A 26,237-nucleotide genomic window follows, 5' to 3' on the forward strand; every position below is an offset into this window, starting at 1 on the left:
TGCACCAATCATATTTTAGTAGATCACAGAGATTCTGGACAGAGGAAGAATGGGTCATAAGAAAGTCTGAAGTTCCCTCTGTTTGAGCAATAATGACAGAAGCCATAAACACAAGAGATCCTGCAGATGCTTGAAATCCAGAACAACAAACACAAAATGCTAGAAGAACTCAGGAGGTCAGGCAGCATCTATACGGAGAGGAATAAACAGTTGACATTTCAGGCCAAGATCCTTCATCAGAAAGATTTTGATATGAGTCTTAAAATTAAAATTTGTCCTTACAAATGAGACAGCTTAAAAAACAAGACAAACAGAACAAGCAGAAGGCACAGAAAATGTGAAATATTTGGATAGATTTACTATCTGAAGATGTCACCTAAGGGATCATTATTTCACTGGCACCATCTTGACCAGTGGACAATCTCCATCAACACAAGAGCACCACTGCTCCCTGCTCCCAATACTGTGTGGCTAAGTACAGCTCCGAAACCATATACAAGTTTGCTGATGACATCACTGTAGTGGGCTGTATCAAAGGTGGTGATGAGTCAGCATACGGGAGGAAGACTGAAAACTTGGCTGAGTGGTGAAATAACAACAGTCTCTCACTCAATGTCAATAAGACCAAGGAACTGATTGTAGACTTAGGAGAGGGAAACTAGAGGTCCATGAACCAGTAATCATCGGAGGATCAGAGGTGGAGAGGGTCAGTAACTTTTAATTCCTTGGTGTCACTATCTCAGAGGATCTGTCCTGGACCCATCGTATAAATATCACTGCAAAGAAAGCACGGCAGCACCTCTACTTCCTCAGGAGTCTTGGCAAACTTCTAGAGATGTGTGGTGGAAAGGGAGCTGCCTGGCTGAATTACAGCCTGGTATGAGAACAACAATGCAGAAAATCGTACAAAAGGTAGCGAATTTGGCCCAGTACATCATGGGTAAAGCTCTCCCAGCATATCTACATGAAACATTGTTGAATAAAAAGCAGCATCCATCATCACCACCCAGGCCATGCTCTTTTCTCGCTGCTACCATTAGATAGAAGGTACAAGTACCTCAGGATTCGCACCACCAGGTTCAAGAAGAGTTACTACCCCTCAACCATCAGGCTCTTAAACAACAGGGAATAACTACACTTACTCCTGGTTTTCTCACAACCCATGCTCTCACTTTAAGAACTCTTTATCTTGTTATTTCATGCTCTCATTATTTATTGCTATTTGTTTACAATAGCATGATTTGTTGTTCATTGATCCTGTTTACAGTCATTGTTATTTGGAGTATTGTGTACAGTTCTGGTCACTGAATTATAGGAAAGATGTCAGAGTACAGAGGAGATTTACTACAATGTTACCTGGGTTTCAGCACCTAAGTTACAGGGAAAAGTTGAACAAGTTAGGTCTTTATTCTTTGGAGCGTAGAAGGTTGAGTGGGGACTTGATAGAGATATTTAAAATTATGAGGGGGATAGATAGAGTTGACATGGATAGGCTTTTTCCATTGAGAGCAGGGGGGATTCAAACAAGAGGACATGAGTTGAGAGTTAAGGGACAAAAGTTTAGGGGTAACACGAGGGGGAACTTCTTTACTCAGAGAGTGGTAGCTGTGTGGAACGAGCTTCCAGAAGAAGTGGTAGAGGCAGGTTCGATTTTGTCATTTAAAAAAAAAATTGTATAGGTATATGGACAGGAAAGGAATGGAGGGTTATGGGCTGAGTGCAGGTAGGTGGGATTAGGTGAGAGTAAATGTTCGGCATGGACTAGAAGGGCTGAGATGGCCTGTTTCTGTGCTGTAATTGTTATATGGTTATATGGTTCTATAGGTTAGCTAAGTAGTCCCGGAGGAAAAAGAATCTCAGATTTGTATGTAGTGACATGTATGTACTCTGATAATAAATTTTACTGTCAACTTTAATTGTATGTGCTATATGTGCAGTGTGCTGCATGTGATTGTTAGTACTGTGTTTTATACCTTAGCCCTGGAGGAACATTGTTTTGTTTGGCTGTATGGTTGAATGACAATTAAACTTGAATTTGAATGCAATGGTGAATTTTGTCATCAGACCATAAGAGCACAAGCCCATAAGACAGAAAAGCAGAATTAGGTCATTTGGCCTCAATTCTGCAGTGTCATTACATCACGGCTGATTTTTTTTTATCCATCTTACCCCCTTTTTCCAGTAACGTTTGATGCCCTTACTAAACAAAAAACTATCAACCTCCACTTTAAATATACCGAATGAGTTAGCCTTCACAGCTCTCTGTAGCAATGAATTCCACAGCATCACCACCCTCTGGTTAAAGGAATTGCTCCCTATCTCTGTTCTTTAGGGACATCCCTTTATTCTGAAGCTGTTGCATCTGTCCTGGATTCCCCCACTATAGGAATCATTCTCTCCACATCCACTCTAAGCCTTTCAATATTTGATATGTTTCAATGAGGTCTCCCTTCATTCTTCTACACTCTAGATGGTACAGGCCTAGAGCCATCCACCCTCTCCAGTTTCAACACATCCGTTCTAAGATAAAGGGCCCAAAACTACTCACAATACTTCACGTTGGGCTGACCAATGCCTTAAAAAGCATCAGGATTGCATCCTTGCTTTTATACATGAATCCTCCTGAAATAAATGCCAACAATGGTTTTGCCTTCCTTACCACCGACTCAATCTGCAAGTTAACATTTAGGGAATCCTGCACAAGGACTCCCATGCCCCTTTGCATGTCTGAAATCTGAATTTTCTCCCCACTTAGAAAGTAGACCCATACATTTATTCTTTCCAACAAAGTGCATGACAATACACCTCCCTACACTATATTTCATCTGCCACTTCTCGGCTTGTTCTCCTGCACTATCTAAGTCCTTCTGCAGACTCCCTGCTTCTTCAGCATTAGCTGCCACTCCATTTCTCTTAGTATCTGTCATCCAAATAATTAATAGAAGCAGTCCCAATACCGACTCCTGCGGAACACCACTAGTCACTGGCAGTCAACCAGAAAAGTCTGCCTTTATTTCCACTCTTTGCCTCCTGCCAGTCAGCCAATCTTTTATGGTATTCTTTCCAGTAATGCCATTGTCTCTTATCCTGTTAAGCATTCTCATATGCAGCACTTTATCAAAGGCCTTCTGAAAATCCAAGTAAGCAATATCCATTCACTCTTCTTTGTCTATCCTAAATACATAAGAACATAAGGGATAGGAGCAGGAGTAGGCCAATCGGCCCCTCAAGCCTGCTCCGCCATTCAACAAGATCATGGCTGATCCAATCTTAACTCTAGTTTTCACCGAATCCCACAAGGCAACAGTGCCAACCTTATTCATCCCGCCCAAACCCATGTGATCACCCGGGGAAAAAAAACCGAGTTGCCAATTGAGGAGAAAAAATCTGGAAAATTCCTCTCCGACCCATCCAGGCTATCGAAAACTGGTCCAGGAGATCACATGGCTGATCTAAACCTAGCCTCATGTCCACTTACCTGCTCGCTCACCGTATCCCCTAATGCCATTTTTATCCAGGAAAATGTCTATCTCCGTTTTGAATTTATTGAGTGTAGTAGCTTCCACAGCTCTCTGGGTCAGTAAATTCCACAGCCCCACTACCCTCTGAGTGAAGAAATTTCTCCGCATCTCAGTCCTGGAACGGCATCCCCTTATTTTAAGATTATGCCCCCTAGTCCTAGTTTCACCCATCATTGGGAACATTCTCCCGCATCCACCCGATCAAGCCCCTTCACAATCTTATATGTTTCAATAAGATCGCCTCTCATTCTTCAGAACTCCAATGAATAGAGTCCCAATCTACTCAACCTCTCATCATACATCAACCCACCCATCCCCGGAATTAACCTAGTGAACCTTCTCTGCACTGTCTTGAGAGCCAGTATGTCCTTTCTTAAATATGGACACCAGAACTGCACGCAGTACTCCAGGTGTGGTCTCACCAATACCCGGTACAACTGCAGTAAGACCTCCCTGTTCTTATACTCCATCCCCCTAGCAATAAAAGCCAGCATTCCATTGGCCTTCTTGACCACCTGCTGCAATTGCATACTAACTTTTTGTTTTTCCTGCACCAGGACCCCCAGATCCCTTTGCACAGAAGCACTTTCCAGTTTCTCTCCATTTAGATAATAACTTGCTCTATTATTTTTCCTGCCAAAGTGCAAGACCTCACACTTGTCAGTATTATATTTCATCTGCCAAATGTCTGCCCAATCACTCAGCCTATCTATGTCCCCCTGCAGGGTTTCAATGTCCTCCGCACTCATTACACTCCCTCCCATCTTTGTGTCATCAGCAAACTTTGATACGTTGCACTTAGTCCCTTTCTCCAAATCATTAATATAGATTGTAAAGAGTTGGGGTCCCAACACTGACCCCTGTGGAACACCACTAGTCACCAACTGCCAGTCTGAGAATAAACCATTTATCCCAACTCTCTGTTTTCTGTTAGAAAGCCAATCCTCCACCCATGCCAGAATATTATCCCCAATCCCATGATTTTTTACTTTAAGTAATAATCTTTGGTGTGGCACCTTGTCAAATGCCTTTTGGAAGTCCAAATACACCACATCCACTGGTTCCCCTTTATCTACCCTATATGTTATGTCCTCAAAGAACTCCAACAAATTTGTCAAACATGACTTCCCTTTTGTAAAGCCATGCTGACTTTGTCCTATTAAGCTATGTTTATCCAAATGCCCTGTTACTGTTTTCTTAATTATCGATTCCAACATTTTGCCAACCACAGATGTTAGGCTAACTGGCCTATAATTCCCAGCCTTCTGTCTATTGCCCTTTTTAAATAAAGGAGTTACATTAGCATTTTTCCAATCTGCCGGGACCATTGCCGAGTCCAGCGAGTTTTGAAAAATTATCACTAATGCATCCACAATCCCAACCGCCACTTCCCTTAAGACCCTAGGATGCAAGCCATCCGGTCCAGGGGATTTATCCACCTTCAGTCCCATTAATTTATCAAGTACCATTTCCTTGGTGATTTGAATCGTAGTTAGCTTCTCTCCCCCTAGAGCCCCCTGTTTATCCAGTGTTGGGATATTTTGAGTGTCCTCTACTGTAAAAACTGATACAAAATATTTGTTCAGCGTTTCCGCCATCTCTATGTCCCCTACCATTAATTTCCCGGTCTCATCTTCTAGGGGATCAACATTTACTTTAGCCACCCTTTTTCTTTTTATGTAACTATAAAAACTCTTACTATCTGCTTTTATGTTTTTTGCCAATTTACTTTCATAAATCTTCCTCTTCTTAATCAATCTTTGTTAATCCTCTCTGTTACTTTCCAGCAGAATTCCAGCAGATTTGTCAGGCAAGATTTCCCCTTATCATGTGCCTCAAAGTACCCCGAACACTCTTAATAACAGACACAGACATCTTCCTAACACTATAATTTCCTTTCTTTTACCTCCCTCCCTCCTTAAAGAGTGGAGTGGCATTTGTACTTGTCCAGTCCTCAAAAAAATTCCAGAATACTGTGTGTATTCAAAATATAACCCCTTCAATCCTGTATTCATTATTCATTTTGGTTTTGTTCCCATTTCAACTCATCCCACTTACTACCATTTTGTCCTATCCTGTGCCTCTCTTTTCTCATAGTCTCACTACGCACTGTATATGAGTACCCCTGCTGCCCCACCCTCAGCTTTATCACTCCGGTTCCTATCCCTATGCCAGATTAGTTTAAACCCTCCCAAAAGCTTCAGCAAACCTGCCTGCAAGGATTTTGGTCTCCCTTGAGTTCAGGTGAAACCTGTCTTATTTTCCTTCCGCAGAAGAGATCCTAATGATCCAGAAATCTGAAATACTGCCCCCACTAATTACTCAGGCACGTATTGATCAACCAGATAATCTTATTCCTATCCTCACTGGCACGTGGCACAGGCAGCAATTCAGAGATACTTGGGATCCTGCTTTTCAGCTTTCTACTTAACTCCCGATATTCTCTCTTCAAACTTCAACCCTTTTCTTACTTACGTCATTAGTATCAATAATAACACAACATATAGCTGTTCACCCTTCCCCTTTAAAATGCTGCGGATCTGATCTGAGACGTCCCTGGCCCTGGAAGGCTTCATATCATCCGGCTGTCTCCTTACATCCACAGAATCTCCTGTCTGATCCTCGAACTATGAAGCCTCCTGTAACAACCGAACTCCTCTTCTCCCCGGTTCCCTTCTGAACCACTGAGCCAGACTCAGTGTGGTTTCATTCTGGTTGGTCTCCCCTCCCCCCAACAGTATCCAAAGTGGGGCATATATTATTGAGGGGACTGGCCACAGGAGTACTCTGCACAGCCACCCAGCTACCTCTTTCCTTCAACTTTAACATGCAATTAACCCTGGACCCATTCTCACCGTAATGATCCAATGAGACATGATCGCTGTGACATCCATACTTGTGAGAATCTCACTGTGAAGTTTTAATATCAAAGATTGTTATCATATATGATCCTGGTATGGTGAATTTTGAATGCAACGACTATCTTTTAGGCTGCTTCAATGAATGAGTCAAAGATGGCTTACAGCTTGCTCTCAGAGCCCAAACAGTCACGGGCATTGTCGTCTAAACACCAGAGCCTGGACTACCCTTGATACTGGTTGTCATCAGCCTGGCAATAATGGTTTGTTCTGAGCTTCTAGGGTAAGATACAGCATTATGGCAGAAAAGACTGAAAATAATATCGAGCCTTGCTTAAACTGACTTAAATACTTATTGAAGCATACCGTAAGCCCTATGATACAATTGCCTGAAATACACTATTATTATAGGTAGCAAACTATAACCTCATAAACTGCATCATGCATTACAAATCAGCCCCAATCTCCTACCTCCCCCATGTCCCTTCATGCCCTGACCCATCAAGAATCTATAAACTCTGCCTTAAATATACATAAAAACTTGGCCTCCACAGCTGCCTGTGGCAAAGAATTCCACAGATTCACCAGTCTCCGGCTAAGGAAATTCCATCTTATCTCCATTCTAAATGGACGACCCTCTATTTTGAAGTTGTGTCCTCTGGTCTTAGACACTCCTACCATAGGAAACATCCTTTCTACATCCACTCTGTCAGGGCTTTTCAACATTCGACAGGTTTTAATTAGGTCACCCTTCATTCTTCTAAATTCTGGTGGATACAAGCCCAGCGCCATCAAACGCTCTTCATATGACAAGCCATTCAATCCTGGAAATATTTTCGTGAATCTCCTTTCAACCCTCCAGTTTTAGCACATTCGTTTTGAAATAAGGGGCCCAAAACTGTTCACAATACTCCAAGAAAGGCCTCACTAGTGCTTTATAAAGCCTCAACATTACATCCTTGCTCTTATATTCCAGTCCTCTGGAAATGAATGCTAACATTGCATTTGTCTTTCTCACCACAGACTCAACATGCAAATTAACCTTTAGCAAATCCTGCACAAGGCCTCCCAAATCCATTTGCAATTCATATTTTTATATTTTTGCTCCATCTAGAAAATAGTCAACCCTTTCATTTCTTCTATGAAAGTGCACTTCCCAATCCCGTATTCCACCTGACACTTCTTTGCTCGTTCTCCTAATTCTCCTAAGTTCTTCAGCAGCCTCTCTATTTCTTTAAAACTACCTGCCCCTCCACATATTTTTGTATCATCTGTCAACTTTGCAAGAAAGCCATCAATTCCATCATTCAAATCATTGACATATAGTGTAAAAATCGGTCTCAACACAGACATTTATGGAACACCAATAGTCACCAGCAGCCAACCAGGAAATGCTCCTTTTATTCCACACCTTTTCCTCCTGCCATTCAGCCACTACTTCATCCATGCTACATTATCTCCTGCAATACCATGGGCTTGTAGCTTGTGAAGCAGCCTCATGCATGGCTCCTTGTCAAAGACCTTCTGACAACATCAATTGATTCTCCTTTGTCTATCCTACTTGTTATTTCTTCAAAGAATTCCAACAGATCTGTCAAGCAAGTTTTTCCCTTGAGGAAACCATACTGACTACAGCCTATTATATCATGTGTCTCCAAGTACCCCAAAATGGCATCCTTAACAATCTAGTGATTCTTGAGAGATCATTACTAGAGCGACAACAATCTCGTCAGCTTCCTCTTTCAGAACTCTGGGGTGTACACCATCTAGTGCAGATGACTTATCTGCCTTCAGACCTTTGTTTCCCAGGAACCTTCTCTGTAATAATGGTGACTTCACACACTTCATGACCCCAAGACACCTAAACTTCCCACCATTTCTACCTCTCCAGCAATGTTTTCCAACAGTCCAATATCCATTCTTACCTCTCTTTTACAAGTTATGTATCTGAAGACACAGTTGGTGCTCCTGTCACGTTTTGTCACCCTGTAACCTTATCCTTCAATCTCTCTGAATTATGGAGGACAGCATGTGCATAAATATCTCTCTCCAGCAGACTTCATCATGATTCCAGTATTTCTACTATTTTTAAATGTTTCTTAATTGTACATATGATTTTTTTTATGCTCTATCGCTGAGCAACAATGAACCATCTGATTGACCTATCAGAGTTCTCTTCGGGAACTAGTTGACTTGATCAGTATTTCTGACCTGGCTATTGTTCACGATTGCACTTAATAAAAAAAGAAGCAACTCCAGAGACTTGGTGATTTTTTTTTTGTAACTCTTCCCATTCTGTTCAAGAATCATCAATGCGACACTTCTTCAGATCCCTGCACTCAATTGACACACACTCTGAGGCCCCTCCAAACGGTTAAAACCAACACCCTTCCCCCAACCAATTCACCCAACAAGTTGCAGGACCACCATAGCAGCATGTAACTAGAGTGTGGTAAACCTGCATAGACAGTTTACATTATAAATGCAGACATAGACATTTATAAGGAAAATATAAAAAAGCAGAATATGTGACCTTAACACAGGACTTCAATTACTTAATCTCCCCCTCACACTCTTCGCTTCACCTGAAGACTAAAATTGATTCCTTGTGTTTTGTTCTGACTTTGTGCAATAATATATTAACATTTATCCATTTTTTACTTACTTTGAAATTAATCAGTATAAAAAACCAAGAGAGATGTTAAAAGGTCATTCTAGATTCAGTGTCTAAGATTATTGAGAAAATCAAGATTTTTACTTGTGTGTTGCTTGTCAAAGGAAAGCAAGTTGCATTATTGCATTTTAATAAAGTCATTCAACAGACTTTTAACTTTGAATGTAAAACATTGCAAATAAACTAGGCTAATAAAGACATATATCACATCAATAAATTAATGTAATGTTTATTCATTTGTAGCTATTCAATAAATTCAAATTGAATTAGTTTATGCGGAATAAAATACTGATTTAACAGATAGCTATCATTAAAATTCATTCAATGGAAAGCCTACTCATACAGAATCAGATGCAGCCCTTCCAATGACCCCAATAACTAGTTTAGCATACCAAAACTCAGTTTGCTAATTGGTCTTCAAGGGATGTTTTTAACAAGAAAAAGCTGGTCGCTTCTCCCTGAATCCAAAACACAGCAAACAGGCCAGACCACCCATGCACTAAAAATACCAACTATAGTAAAAAGTAACATATCTTAGAAAATCAATCTCTATTATAGCCATACAGTCAATCCAAAATTTTAAGGTGGTTTCAAACGAAAAGACTGACAAAAAGAGTTTGTTTACCTCACTGGGAACAGAATTACACAATGCCTGGACCACCCACAGTTGAAAAAAGGAATTGAAAAGTGTCATTTTTTATTTATGTAATTTTCTTGTCACTGGCTATTTGCTCTACCATAATTTCTTTATTAAAGAAAAAACAAATTCACATAACATGGATGTTGTTGGCTGGGATGTCATTTATTGCCCATCACTGGTTACCTCCAACTTGATAGCTTGCTGTTCCATGTTAGAGAGCAGTCAAGATTTAACAGCACCGTGGGTCTGAAGTCACAGACAGGCCAGACTGGATAAGAATGGCAGATTCCATTCTCTGCAGAATTACTGAGGACAAGAAAGGTGAAAAGACTGTCTAGAAGTTCCTTCCGAGTCCTGAAGAAGGGTCTTGGCCCAACATGTTGACTACTTATTCCTCTCCATAGATGTTGCCTGGCTTGCTGAGTTCCTCTAGCATTTTGTGTGTTGCTCATGATTTCCAGCATTTGCAGAATCTCATGTGTTTAGAAGATTCTTCTTTGATCACTTCCCCATTTTTAAGTAGTTTTGAAGTGCCCAATTGATAGCCTTTTCACTAATGTAAGACATACTCTCTAGCCAAAGGTAAAATTTCACATGCCTACTTGGGGATTATTACTACTGTATTAACCTCCATGAATACAACTTCTAAAATAATAACTTACTTTATGTATCAACAGTAACATAATGCATCTCAAAATCACAAGACAAATACCAAACAGCTGTAGACGGCAGTGTAATTATAGGCTATGCATCTCCTTATGTCTGCTCTGCTGTTCAATAAGGTGTAGCTGAGTTCTTTTTCATCACTGTACTACACTAATATATTGTCCTTGGATACTTTAATATTCAAAAAGACTTAAATATATTCAGCAACAGAGCTTCTATGATCCAGTTTGGCAGAAGAATTCTTAAGATTCACAATGCTCTAAGTGAAGAAGTTCCTCAACATCTCACCCCAGAATGGTTGATCCATTGTTTTAGAACTGTAAAGCCTCATGCTGAATATTTCAATCAGGGGAATGATCACACCCTTGTCTAACCTGTCAAGACTCATAAACATCAAGAATTTTTTATGCTACAACAAGATCAACTCTTACTCTTCTAAATTCAAGTAACAGTATACCTTTAAAGATTGAAAATGATTGGAAATACCAGCAGATCAGGCAACATCTATGGAAAATAAGTCAATCTGGAAAGTAGACCTCACTTGTTCAATCTCTTCTCAAAAGGAGATACTACCCCATCTCTGAATCAATCTAATAAACCTCTGTTGCACTTCCCCTATCACAAGGATCTCCTTCTTTCCTTAGGTAGGGGGACTAGACCTGGAAATTCATGGTGTGGCATCACCATGGCCCCAACTCCAACTGTTGTAGTATTTGATGTGCCTCTCTGTTAACTATCAAGGATTCATGTACAAGAACACCAAAGTTCCCTTAAATACCAAAAGTGATACGGGCCTCACTGCCACCTTGGCAGCTTGAATAAAAAGGTGTTAAATGCAAGTAATTGGGGAGGTTTTGATGAAGGACAAATAACTTCTCTTATTATCTGTGAAAATTAAAACCAATATGTCAGGTCAACAACCTATAAATGAATTGCGGGTCTTGTTCACGAACAACAAAGTGGCTAGTGGTGACGTAATTCAAGAAAGAAGGTGTATAACAAAGAATAGACATTATCATTTCTCTCCAGAGTATTGTTTTCCTGGTTAAGATATAAGAATGCACATTTTATGTTAATATTCAGAAGGCATCTGTAGGGTAGATTTAAAATTGCTTCCTTTGCATGGAACTTGCAACCTGATTAACTCTTTTGGTTCAGAACACAGATATTTCAGACCATTTGATGAGGTTCACCTTTGCAACCACAGAAACAGAAAATCTACTCTTAAATTTAAGGCTGTTTCCAACCAGGTTTTGGTGAAATAGGATGATACAGGAATGTTGGGACTGCACTGCAACCAGGCAGGAGGACTAGCTGCCAACATGGGAGATTTCCAAATCTCCCTATTTTTGTGAGTTTATGAAGCCTACTAAAATGCCAGGACATCAGGAACTAAAATGTAAACCACAGAAAATTCATCTGGATAAATAAATAGAAGTTAGAATATAAAAATACTGCATGAACATAGATTTGAAACCCTTACGCCTTAATTAATGAACATAATTTTTCAAGCTGCTACCTACTAATGGAAATAAAAAGAACTTGCCTCTTCTCACTCTCCTAGCTTAGTCCAATTTAAAATTCACTCTAAAATTGGAGCAGATTACAGGGATGAAACACCATCAGAAGTGTTTTCTTTCAGATGAAAAATCCATCAATGTTTGAAAGAAAACTGGAGAGCTGAATTTTGAAGGATCAATCTTCAGCCAACGTTGATCCTGCTACAAGCAATCATTGATATTTCGTTTTTTCATTATTTTATTTAGAGACACTGCACAGAACAGGCTCCTCTGGCCCAATGAGCCTAGCAACGCACCTATTTATGCCAAGCCTCATCACAGGATAATTTACAATGAACAATTAACCTACCAGCCGCCTTGTATTTGGAATGAGGAAGGAAACCCATGCACTGACGGGAAGGATGTACAAACCTCTTACAGATGGCAGCACAATTGAACTCCAAATTCTGAAACATTGAGCTGCAATAGCATTGTGCAACTGGTGCCAGTTAATCATTTTCACAATATTTGCGCAAACAATGTACTATTCAAAAGTTCAAAGTTCAAAGTAAATGTATTATCTAAATATGTATATATCACAAAATGTTACCCTGAGATTCACTTTCTTGCAGGCATTCACAACATAATATAATAGAATCAGTGAAAACGGCACACAAAGACTGACTAGAAACCAATGTGTAAAAGCCAAAACTCTGCAAAAATAGAAACATAAATAATAAATAAGTAGATATAGATAAATAAATAAATAGCTGTGACCATTGAATTGTAGAGTCCTTGAAAGTGAATCCTATAGGTATAGGTTGTGTTCAATGACCAGTTCAGAGTTGTGGTGAGTGAAGATGTCATAATCATAGAAAAGTACAGCACAGAAATAGACTCTCCAGCCTACCTAGTCCATGCTGAACAATTAATGTGTCTAGTCCCAATGACCTGCACCCAGACCATAGAACGCCAAACCTCTCCCATCCCTTCCCATCCATATACCTATCCAAATGGCTCTTAAATGTGGAAATTGACCCTGCATCCATGACTCACACTGGCAGCTTATTCCACATTCACACCACCCAAGTGAAGAAGCTCCTCTTCATGTTTTCCTTAAACATTTCACCTTTCACCCTTAACCCATGACCTCTAGTTCTAGTCTTACCCAAACTCAATGAAAAAAGCCGCTTGCATTTACTCTATCTTACCCCTCATAATTTTTTACACCTCTATCAAATTTTCTAGCTGAAGTCCTAACCCATTCAATCTTTCCCTATAACTCAGGTCCACAAGTCTCAGCAACATCTGCATTAAATTCCGTCAGTCATTTTTAAGCCCATTTCACTAGGTGGCCCAGATCCCTCTGCAAGCTTTGATAGTCATCCTCACTGTCCACTACATCTGCAAATCTGCTGATCCAGTTTACCATATTATCATCCGAATTATTGATATAGATGACTAACAACAGGGACCCAGGAACAATCTCTTTGGCACACCAGTAATCTCAAGTCTCCAGTCAGAGAGACAACCATCTACAACCACTCTCTGGCTTATTCCATGAACCCAATGTCTAATCCAATCAATTTATTACTTAATCTTAAATGGCAGGTGACTGAACCTTCTTGACCAATGCAGGACCTTGTCATAGGCATCGGTAAAGGCCGTGCAGACAACATCCACAACCTTGTCTTCATAAACTTTCCTAGTAACTTCTTCAAAATACTCTATAAGATTGGTTAGACTTGACTTACTACACACAAAACCATGTTGACTATCCCTAATCAGTCCCTGAATATCCAAATAGTCCTAATTATTATATATCCGGTCCCTTGTGATCTCTAGAAACCCTTAGGATTCTCCTTCATCTTGTCTGTTAGAGCAACATCATATTTTGTTTTAACAAATGTTTCCTATATGTTTTCTTATATTACTTATACACAAGTACCTCATTTGTTCCTACCTGCCTATACCTACTATGCACCTCCTTCTTTTTCATAACCAGGGCCACAATATCTCTTGAAAATCAAGATTTCCTAAACCTGTTATCCCTGTCTTTTATTCTAACAGACACATACACATTCTGTACTCTCAAAAATTCCACTTTTGAAGGCCTCCCACTTACCAAACACACCTTTGCCAGAAAACAACCTGTCCCTATCCACACTTGCTAGATCCTTTCTTATATCATCAAAATTGGCATCACTCCAATTTAGAATCTCAACCCAAGGACCAGACCTATCTTTTCCATAATTATCTTGAAACTAATGGCATTATGATCACTGGATGCAAAGTGTTCTCCTACACAAACTTCTGTCACCTGCCCTGTCTCATTCCTTTACAGAAGATCCAGTATCGCACTCTCCCTAGTTGGGACTTTTGTGTACTGATTAAGGAAACTTTCCTGAACACATTTGACAAACTCTATCCCATCCAGCCCCAGTCAGTATGTGGAAAGTTAAAATCATCTAGTTGTGAGAGATCACAACTTTGTTTCTTGCAACAGTCTGTAATCTCTCTTCAGATTTGCTCCTCTAAATCCTGTGGACTGCTGGGCACTGGTGTTTCCTTACAGGCTATGATGCAACTGGTCAGGATGGTTTCTCTCCATTGTGTATCAATATAAGTTTTAGATAACATGCTGAATCTACACAAACTTCTAAGAAAGTAGAGACAGTACTGAGCTTTCTTTAAAATGGTATTGTGCACTGGTCGCAAGGCAGATCGTCCAATATGATAACACCTAAGAATCTTAAGTTACTGATCCTCTCCACCTCCGATCCCCTAATGAGCACTGGCTCTTGGGACCCACAGTTCCTTCCTCCTGCAGTCAGTAATCAGTGTTTTGGTTATGCTTAAGTTGAGTGAAAGGTTGTTGTTGTGACACACTACTCAGCCAAATTTTCAGTCTCTCTCCTAAATGCCAATTCATCACCACATTTGATTCGGCTAACAATAGCAATGTCGTCAGCAAACTCAAATATGGCATTGGAGCTAAATTAATGTTACAGTCATAAAAACAAAACAGTAGAAAACAAAATTTTTAAAAGCTCGTCATGTACACATACTGTAAACTCACTAATCACACCACACTACAATTGAACAATGGTAATCATGTTCAAACACAAACAAGATAAAGTAAGGGAAATATTCAACAAGTCAGGCATCATGCAGTGAAATACTGCAAAGATTTCCAAACAAAGATGTATTTTTCCAGTACTCTTTGGAGCTGATGTTTGTCCTTAGTGAATATTTCTTGCTTTTTTAGCTTTCATTTTACATCTCCAGAATCTGCAGACTTTTGCTTTTGTTCATCGTCGCAATACTTTGATATTAACTTCATCATTTCTTTTTACAAATTGAGCTTGCCCCAGCAGGACAGAATTCTCAGTACTTGGAGCAGGACAGGCTTTTCAGTAATTGATACCACCAAGCACCAGGTCAGGAACTACCACCATGAGAGCTGTAGAAGATATTTGCAACCTCTTTCACAAGTGGAGACACTTGGGGCAAGTAGACTGCACTACTGGATTGGGAATCTAGTAAGCAACAATCCAGAGGGCTTCCAGTATGTAAAGCTGAACAATTGGAAAGCCTGCAGTGGTTGAAATCCTTGATGCACTTACCTGCCAAGCATGCCAATAGGTTGAGGAAAGATAATCTCCAACCTCTCATAGGACTTTCCTAAATGGACATCTTTTCCAATCAGGTACTGGTGCATGGAGCAGTGATGGAGCAGATTCCTGCTTTTGCCAAACTAACTATGATTAAATTTCTCTCAACTCAGTGAAATTTTGGTCTACTTTAGTAAAGCTATTTCCTTTTTGTTTTTATAAGCACTGAAAATCCTTCTTCGTGAGGAAATGAAGACTATTACAGGGCCCGCCACTGAAGGAATTGCCATTCAATGGAAATTGACTGATCTCCTCTCAGGTTTGCAGCCCTATGCCAGCAGGTTTGGGAGCAGTATTTGCCCTGCAGCCATTGAGCTTCTGGATCGGTTTCGCACAACACAGAGCCCTGACTCCACAGCCTGTAAACTCACTTTCAGAGACTCTGGAGTCAGGCTCTATGCATTATTTCAGTACTGATTTTATTATTGTAAAATCTGTCCTCTTTTGCACACTTGTCATTATTTTTTGTGGGCTCTGTTGTATTTCTTTGTTTTCCTGCGAGTGCCTGCAAGACATTGATTCTCAAGGTTGTGTGTGGTATATCTACTTTGTTAATAAATTTACTTTGAAATTTGACCATTGTCTGGTTGCAACTCTGATAGTACAAATTAATCATGGCTTACAGAATCAATTCTTAATGAAGTCTATCTCTGCTGAAGTGTGCAGTCCAATACATACATTTGGCTAAATTACATCATAGCCCAGGATCAGACACATGACAAAACCTGTCATTTCTTGAGTTTTGTACCTCGAAGCTTGTGAATAGAGCTAGTGAAGTGGAATCTTCAAAGATTTCTCTGGACTAACAGCTCATTCAGAATGTCCACTCCTTGTTCCCATCTACTGCTATCTTCCTCTCTCCAACTCCCAAATTTGATTCTTCATTTTGCTACCATCTGACTCTATTTGGCCTTTATGGAAAATGTGACATACATATCAACAAAATAACCATTGTTTTCTCCAGACTACCAGAAGAGAACTTCAATTTAAAAGGTCTCAAAGTCACTCTCTATTAACAATAAAACAACCTATTGGAGAAACACAGCAGACAGCACCTGTGAAGACAGGGTGACATTTGACAATTTAGGATGCAGCATATGGTCTGAGAGTGTAGAAGAGAGATGGTCAGCTGAGAGGGAGGGGAAGGGCAGGAGCTGACAAGCGATAGGTGGACCTAGGTGAGATGGGAGATGATGGGCAGATGAAGCTAGGTGGGGGAGGAATGGAGTTGGGTGCTAGAGGCTAGTGGATGATAGGTAGAGTGCATGAATAATATAGGAAAATCGATCTGGATCAAAGCTTGTGGAAATTGTCCAAGCAGTTTTCCCTTTTATCATAAACAGGAAAAAATAAGTTTTTCAAATTAGCTAGCTGACTTGTCATCAATTTCATGACCTTTAATTTTCTTTTAAAATCATACAGATGGAACTTTACCCAACCACCATTACCTCCCTCTCAACAACACTCATTATCGACTTCTCAACAACATTTATTGTCTACCACCTCAACAAAGTGCATAGATTTGCAACATGGCCATTAAATAATGTACAAATTTTAGGTCCACATCAACATTCCTTTTGTTGTCCTTACTTCCTGTAGAATATGCTCAATTTTCCTCAAACAAAAAATACATGGAATTGGCATTACAATGTTTTGTTTAGCTTCTTTTCTAGTGTTAACATCATGGAAGCTATTCTCCATTGTGCGGTAAATGCTCAAAAAGTAATGTTCTATTTTTTCTTTATTTCTTTCAATGAAATCTATGCATCATAATATGATAATGACAACTTGTCTTCTATGGTAGCTCACAGGAGATGACTTGGATCAAAAATAAAGTCTTTTTGCTAAGCCAACTTTTTAAAGAGAATGATCTTTCCTTGAATGTAAACAATGGAAAGAAGTTGAATAAATAATCTATTATCAGAAGAAACATTTGGTTGATCGTAAATTCTCATAACATATCACAGAAAAGCATTTCTTCAGTCTACTACAACTAGGATCACTGTTTCACTGGATCCAGAATTGGCTTGCTCACAGAAGGCTTGTAGACAGATATCATATTCTGCATGGAGTTTGGTGACCAGTGGTGTGCCTCGGGAATCTGCTCTGAGACCCCTTCTCTTTATGATTTTTATAAGTGACCTGGATGAAGAAGTGGAGGGATGGGTTAGTAAATTTGCTGAAGACACAAAGGTTGGGGGTGTTGCGGATAGTCTGGTGGGCTGTCAGAAGTTATAGCAGGACATTGATAGGATGTAGAACTGGGCTGAGAAGTGGCAGATGGAGTTCAATGCAGTTAAATGTGAGGTGGTTCATTTTGGTAGGTCAAATATGATGGCTGGATATAGTATTAATGATAAGTCTCTTGGCAGTGTGGAGGATCAGAGAGATCTTGGGGTCTGAGTCCATAGGACACTCAAAGCAGCTGCGCAGGTTGACTCTGTGGTTAAGAAGGCATGCGGTGCATTGGCCTTCATCAATCATGGGATTGAGTTTAAGCGTCGAGAGGTAATGTTACAGCTATATAGGACCCTGGTCAGACCCCAGTTGGAATACTGTGCTCAGTTCTTGTCACCTCACTACAGGAAGGATGTGGAAACTATAGAAACGGTGCAGAGGAGATTTACAAAGATGTTGCCTGGATTGGGGAGCATGCCTTATGAGAATAGGTTGAGTGAACTCAGCTTTCCTCCTTGGAGTGACAGAGGATGAGAGGTGACTTGATAGAGGTGTATAAGATGATAAGAGGCATTGATCATGTGGATAATCAGAAGCTTCTTTTCCAAGGCTGAAATGGCTAACACGACAGGGTACACTTTTAAGCTGCTCATTAGTAGGTACAGAGGAGATGTTGAAGTTTCTTATGCAGACGGTGGTGAGTGCATGGAATGGGGTGCCAGCGACTGTAGTGGAGGTGGATACAATAGGGTCTTTTAAGAGACTCCTGGATAGGCACATGAAGCTTAGAAAAATAGAGGGTTATGGGTAATTTCTAAAGCAAGTACATGTTCAGCACAGCATTGTGGGCTGAAGAGCCTGTACTGTGCTGTAGGTTTCCTATGATTCTATATTTTAAATAAAAAGCTATATATTGATGGCATAGTAGAATATAAGAGCTATTCTTGCATCAAGATGTTCCCATCATCTTGGTATATTGTTAATAAATGATTGCAGACCCAAGTTATGTCTGGCTGCGTTAGTCATGTCACAAAACAGAAATATATTGTTATATATTCCTTGTAATCCAAGAGCAGGAAGCACTGCACTATTACAAAGATTATGTTTCTTTGTTTAGTTCTAGAACACTGTTTAGTGGTTATATTTCTAATGGGAGTCTGTGACATTCTATATATCAGAAGATCACGCACAGCCTGTAATTCCTGTCATTCATGCTAGCAACTATAAATTTAAGCTCTAAAAAAATAGAACTCAGCGCTAAGTAATGCAAAACTTATAGCTAACACCAAATGTTAGAGCGGCTAAAAGTTTCAGACGGTACCTGCTGCACCAGTGATACTGTCTTGGGCTCATATTCACAGACTGATTCAGACTGCATATAACCCTTCAAAGATTTCTCGTTTGCTTCTTGATTCACAAAGGAATCTCCATCAAAAGCCACTCTAAGCTGCTGCTCGCAGAGCTGTGCATCTTTGTCAAGATGACACAGTGTTGCTGCTGCGATTCCTGAAATCAGAGAAACAAACAATTACAAAATATTACATATCATAGCTCTGTCCTACAAATCCTACAATGTGGGCATGAAGAACAATTTTTTTTAATGACCTGAAGTTGCCTCTCCTAAACTTTACCAAGAACATGACTTGGCTACCCTTTGCTTAATTATCCAAGAATTATGCTCCCACCTTTACTGCCCTTGCTTTTTACTAGAATATACTTAACTGAACATCTGGTTCCAAGGTTGTCAAGCCACGGAGTGGTAGTGGGGACAAGCTCCCACTACCAAAAGGTGCTCCTCATGTCATGCACCTCAAATAGCCTCTGACAACCAAGTCCACCTCCTAGCCTTCTCGTGTGGCTTAGCCTCTAAGCCCGGCGGAACTGTTTCTACTGACAGGTGAAGGAGTGAAGGTGGGTCCTGGCACCTTAAAACCAATGCTTCGGGTAGATGGATTTCGTCAGCCTGGGAAGACAGTCCATCTAAGAGAGGGAAAACTCTGATTTCAAACCTCCACTGCCTTGCAGCCATACCCACTCATGGGAAAGGCTTCGGGAGTAAACCCTGAGGACAAATCCGGAGCTGGAGTCCCTAAGGCAGTCCGACGTTGCCTTCAACCTCGCTCTGGCAACTCCTGCGATGTCAGAGCTACCAAGCTGTTTCAGCCCTTGCCCTTCCCTTGGACAACATTGGTGGCGTGTACAGGGGAGACTTGCTGCTTGGGCAACTGCCAGTCTTCCATACAATCTTGCCCAGGCCTGCGTCCTGGCGTGGACACTCCAGACTGAAGCAAGACTTTCCAGGCGCAGATCCATGGTCTCGTGAGACTAACGGATGCCATCCAGTGAACATCCTCTTTGGAAGGCTTTCCACTGTTCCTTAACTGCTCCACTCTGTAGCCTATATTCCCAGTCTACATGGGTTGGTCTCCCATTCCCTGTCTTAGGCCCTCAAACTGGTGGGACTAACTCACCAAATGAGTTATCCACAACATGTCAATGCATTTTGTCAGGAGCTCCCTACACATAATCATCAAGGCCTCTGACCACCTCACTCATTTCTGATATGGTGCAGGATGAACATGACAGGAATCTGAGCTCTCTGATCATGACTTAAAACTTTGATGAAAACCATTGAAAGAGCGAATATGCAACTACACGTGGAGTCAGACTCAACTAGATGTACAACGTCTGTGCAGGGTTTACATGCTATTACTCTCTATATGATGAAACCTAACCTCATAAATGGCTGTGATCTTCACTCCCCAATGAGCTCAACGCCATTAATGTATGTCTAGGAAGAGAGAGTAAAACTACACCTCTGCACATCCCCACAGTATCTGGTGACCCTATGATCTCTGTCTCTGAGGCCAACACCAGAACATCCTTCACAAGAGTGAACCCCCACAAGGTGCTCGGCTCCAATGATATACCTGGCAGGATACTGCAAGCCTATGCCAACCAACTGGCTGAGATGTTCAGGGACATCTTCAATCTCCCACTGCTGCAGCAAGAAGATCCCAACTGCTTCAAAAGGACATCAATCATAGCACTGTCCAGGAAAAGCAAGGTGGACTGCCTCAATTGCTTTCACCCAGTAGCACTCACTCCACTGTTATGTAGTGCTTTGAAAGGATAGTCATGGCTAGAATTAACTTCCACCTGAGCAAGGACCCGAACCCGTGCCAATATGCGTCTCACCACAGCAGGTCTACAATGGATGCAATCTCACAGGCTCTCCAATCAACCTTGGACCACCTGAACAATAGCAATACTTACATCAGGCTGCTGCTTTTTTATAACAACTCAATGTTCAACATCATCATCCCCTCCATACTAATCAACAAACTTCGAAGCTTGGGCCCCTATACCTCCCTCTACAACTGGATCCTTGACTTTCTCTTCGAGAAACCACAGTCAACTGCTGCCCATGTAGCCAATAAGCCAACCAATGAGAATTGCTATGCCAACCAGCTGGCTTGGGTCTTCAAGAACATCTTCAGTCTCTCACTACTGCGGTCAGAAGATCCTAACTGATTCAAAATTATACCAGTGTCCAGGAAGAGCAAGGTGAGTTACCCCAAGGAATCCTGACTCCTTCCTGCTCTCGCTCTCCTTATCTCTGATCACTTATAACTATTGACAGTTGTGCGGTGGAAAGGTAAGAAACTGTTTATTTCCAATAAAGAGAATATGCTGACCATACAGCTTTGCTTTTGAGACCCAGTAGATCTCATTAAGTCCATTGCTCCAGACAAATTATAGTCTCTACCATCAGGAAAATCAAAGGAAGTTATTGAACAGGAACACTATAATGGCAGAGAATACAAGATAACATATGGATGTGGATATAACATTGTGGGCTAAAGGAAATGGAGAGCAGTCATATGTTACACTTTATCTGGTTGGCAAGGTGAAACAAGTCTGGGTTACAAGGAGTAGTGCTGGAATCTCAGCATTTTACAACTTAAATAAATGATACAAAATGAGATATCAAAGAGGTGGTTTGCTGATGACTCAGAAATGTTTGTTGTTGCCAATTAATGCTCTCTTCACAAAAGGATATAGATAGGTAGTGGGTGGACAAAGGAGTAGTAAATGGTAGATAGTGTGGGAAGATGTGAAATTGTCCACCATCACACCAAAAAGAAGCATATTGTCTGCATAATGAGGTAATGCAGAGTTTTGATATGTTGAGTAATTTGGTCCCCTGACGCTTGATCTATAAGGCTGGCCTGGGGATACAGTGGTTGAAGTAAAACTCCAGCTGAGTCAATCTGAAAATCCCATGGTTCAACATCTGGCTCACCAGCTGATGCTTGCAATAGTCCCATTAAACTTGTTAGAGCACTAATTCCCAGAGTATAAGAGGGAGCTTAGTGAAATGGTGTCATGACAACAATATTTACCTTAATGTCAGCAAAACAAAAGAGATTACTTCAGGAAGGGAGCAATGCACATAATCCTGTTCTTACCAATGCTGTTGAGGTCGAAAGGGTTGACAACTTCAAGTCCCTCCCAGTGAACATCACCAGTAGCCTGTTCTGGCCCAACCATGTAGACATCATAGCCATAAAATATTCACCAGCACCTCTACTTTCTCAGGAAGTTGAGGTGCTGGTGAACTTTGGCATATTCCCACTGACCTTCACAAACTTCTATAAATGTAATATAGAATGACAATATAGATAACATAGAAAGAAAGATAATATATTTTTATTTTTCGACCTCTTTGTCTCAAAGGGAAATGAAAGCAGAATCCTTGAAAAATTCTTAAGGCAGATATAAATAAATTTTTGATAAAAAAAAAGTGGGTGGAAAGTCACTAGGAACAGACAGAAATGCAGAATTGATCTTATAATCAGATTGATCATGATCCTTTTGACTGTTAAAGCAGGTTTGAAGTGCCAAGTGGCACTTTCTTACTCATTCCTTTACAAGTAACACCTGAAAATTATACACTGTCTTTACTTTGACATATTTTGCTCAATATAAATCCTGAAATTTCCTACACTTCAGTATAAGATTACCTTTTGCAAAATATCTACAGCAGTTCAAGGAGATTCATCATAAAATTCTCAGGGTAAATAAGAGGCCTTCCCAGCAATACTCACAATGAGTAAAAGTAAAGAATTTTTAAATTGATTAAAATGATAATCACATTATAATCATATGACCCAGATCCAGCTATGTTTGATCAGACACTAGAGAAACATTTAAATTCTGGAGGCATTGCAAACTAGAACTGTGAGGCAGATCTCTTGTGGTGTGGATAAACCAGGGTCTTTCAACCTAAATAAGCTTGTTATGTATACATGTAATATTTAAGTAAATTAAATAAGTCACAAATAAAAATACTATCGATGCTGGCAATCTAAATCAAAATCAGAAAATACTGCATTACTCAGCATGTCAGGCACATTTCAGGTTGAAGACCTTTTAACACTTAGTCCTTTAGATACAGATTCAACAATTTCTTCACACAGAATGATGGACATAAACTGACACAAGGTCAGGGCAGTGAAGACATAATCAAAAGCTATTTAAGAAATATATAGAATTCACAACAGCATGTATTAGGATTTTCTTCAATAGGTAATTTGAGATCTCAACTGAAGAGCAGTCAAGAGGAGCCAAATGGCCTACAGTGGTGTTAGAAAGTTAGTGAACCCTGTAGAATTTTCTCCATTTCTGCATAAATATGACCTAAAATGTGATCGGATTTTCATGTAAGTCCTAAAACTAGATAAACTGAACCCAATTATATAAATAATACAAAACATTATACTTCTTCATTTAGTTATTGAGAAAAATGATCTAATATTACATGTGTTTGTGGGAAAAGTATGTGAACCTCTGGGGTAATACCTTCTACAAAAGTTATTTGGAGTCAGGTGTTCCAATCAATGAGATAGATTGGAGGTGTGGGTTGTAGAGGTGCCCTGCCCTATAAAGAGGACACACAAAGTCAAGTTTCTGTCGGAGCCCACTCTTTTCAAGAAAGATCTGTTTTTGTGCATCATGCCTCGATCAAAACAACTTTCAGAGGACCTTTGAAGAAGAATTGTAGAGCTGCATGAAGCTGGAAAAGACTACAAAGCATTTTAAAGACCTGAGTGTTCATCAGTTCACACTAAGACAAATTGTCTACAAACAGAGGAAACTCAGTACTGTTGCTACTCCCCTTAGGAGTGAATATTCCACAAAGATCACACCAGGAGCACAACGTGGAATGCTGAAGGAGGTGAAAGAGAACCCAAGGGTAACAGCAAAAGATCTGCAGAAATATCTACAACTTACTGAAGTTTCTGTTCATGTATCCACTATAAGAAAATCACTGAACAAGAATGGTGTTCATGGAAGGACATCATAGAAGAAACCCCTGCTCTCCAAAACAAACATTGCTGCATGTCTCAGGTTTGCAAGTGACCACCTGGATGGTCTACAATGCTTCTGGGACAATGTTGTCTGGACAGATGAGACAAAGGTTGAATTTTTTCGCAAAAATGCACATTGCTATGTTTGGAGGAACAAAGGCACTGCACACCAACACCAAAACCTCATCTCAACTATGAGGCATGATGGAAGGAGCATCATGGATTGGGGCTGCTTTGTTGCCTCAGGCCTGGACATTTTGCAAACATTGAGAGAACAACGAATTTAAAATTGTATCAAGACATTGTACAGGAAAATACATTTGGATAATGCAACAAGAGAACTGTCCAAAAGACAAGGGTAGGTCCTATTTGTGCAGAAATGGAGAAAATTCTACAGGGTTCACAAACTTTCTAGCACCACCATGTCTGCTTTTGCTTTTCAAATTAAATATCTTCTGATTTCATGAACAATCTATTGTGCATAACTGCAGGCCATAGCATGAACATTCTGTAAACAATTTTTGTTGCCAAGTGGTAATAATGATTGTAATTTTTAAAAAATGCTTTTAAATAACTTTTGCATTTCCGCAGTGGATTGCAGTTCTCTTCTCTTACCTTCGCTGAGAGCTTTTGCTACTTTAATTGGATCTGATGAGAGGTACAGGTTGGTGTTATATGCTTTTAGATAATTAATAGGACTCGTTCCCCCTGTCAAACAAAACCTTTCAATTGACAAACCTATGAAAAAGATAAAAATAACAGTTTATATCTACAACATAATTTTTGATTGTTTAGTTAAAAATGTTAAGATAAATACAGTAAAGCAATATTGTCATATTTCCATATAAAATTGTTTGCATATTAAAATAAATGACACCAATTATGAATATATGATTACCATAAAATACACTATTAAACTGCAACATCTGAGTGAGCCATGATTCAATTGTACAGTTGATGTCAATTATTTCCTCCACAATAATTGTTGAAATGCTTCCATGAGTGGGAGAGTCTCAAACAAGAGGATATTATTATGTGATAAAGGAAAGGTCATCCAAAACTGAAACCCATGGGAATTTATTTTTCTATAGCGTGGTGACTCTCTGGAATTCTCCACCCCAGGGGATTGTGGAGGCTGGATCATTGCAAGTATTTAAAAAGGGGGTAGATAATTACCAAGGCCTGGGAAAGATCAACCTGAACATATTGAACGGCAGATAAAGTTTGAGGGGTCAGCTGATCTGCTTCTGCTCTTATTTTTGTGTGTTCTTATTTTCTCTACTGCAGAACTGTTTTTCAAAATTATTCTCCTTAACCAGAGCCGAAATCATCGACGTACATTGACACACATAAGACCAAGTTATCTTCTGTCACAGAACAATATCCACTTCTTAAACTGTAGTTTCTAGTCTGTTCGTTGAGGTTAATCCATACTGTTGCATTCTCTTTCTCCACACCTACCACGTCCACAAATCTGAAATTATCTTGTGACAAATCTTACATCAGTTTCTAAAAATCTAAATGGAATACTGTATATTTAAAGCACTTATCAACTCTTTGTCAAAAAATCACTACTAAATATGTGGTAAATTCACAGTAGTTTTCTTTGCTGAATACATGCAAACTTGAAAGCTTCATTTCTTTAAGCTTGAATAATAAATTTAAAGAGCACATGCACAACCACCATCAGAACGTTTGATGTTTAATTTTGCGCTACAAACTTTTCTAAATGGTAATGTGACAATCTTGAATTAGCTGAATGAAAGTTAACTGCTTTGAGCATGTTTGTGTGAATATTAAGCTATTTTTCTTTCTGTTTCATGGTTCTGTTTCCTTAGTTGCGAGAACAGCAATTCCACTGTTGGACCACATAGGATCTAGAAAATTTAACTTTTTTACCATGAAGCCATCTACATCAGTTCCAGAGTCATCCATTGCTGGAATCAATTTGTGCAAATAGCTTTCTAAAGCACTTATGATTACATATGTGGAACTGAGCAGTGACCAAAGGTAGTTGCTGATTCTTTTCTGACCATGTGTTGCTAGGCTGCTCATAACAAGGATTTATTATGGAGAATAGGCACCCTTGAGATCTAGTAGTTTTCATCTCTCAGGAAGACAATCAAAAAGCTTCTTGGATTTTCTGATATTAT

The 26,237-nt window shown here is 39.9% G+C and overlaps 1 protein-coding gene across 1 annotated transcript in view; it reads right to left on the reverse strand.

The window, feature by feature from the left end:
• Positions 1-26,237, reverse strand: part of LOC140732683 (cytosolic 5'-nucleotidase 1A-like) — a 95,430-nt gene that overhangs the window by 50,139 nt on the left and 19,054 nt on the right. The window contains exons 4-5 of the mRNA XM_073055367.1: positions 24,700-24,822; positions 19,032-19,216 (exon numbers count right to left, since the gene is read on the reverse strand). Coding sequence (XP_072911468.1) covers positions 19,032-19,216; positions 24,700-24,822 — 308 coding nt within the window. The remainder of the gene's footprint in view (positions 1-19,031; positions 19,217-24,699; positions 24,823-26,237) is intronic.

This window comes from Hemitrygon akajei, chromosome 9 (genome assembly GCF_048418815.1).
Source record: "Hemitrygon akajei chromosome 9, sHemAka1.3, whole genome shotgun sequence".
NCBI lineage: Eukaryota > Metazoa > Chordata > Chondrichthyes > Myliobatiformes > Dasyatidae > Hemitrygon > Hemitrygon akajei.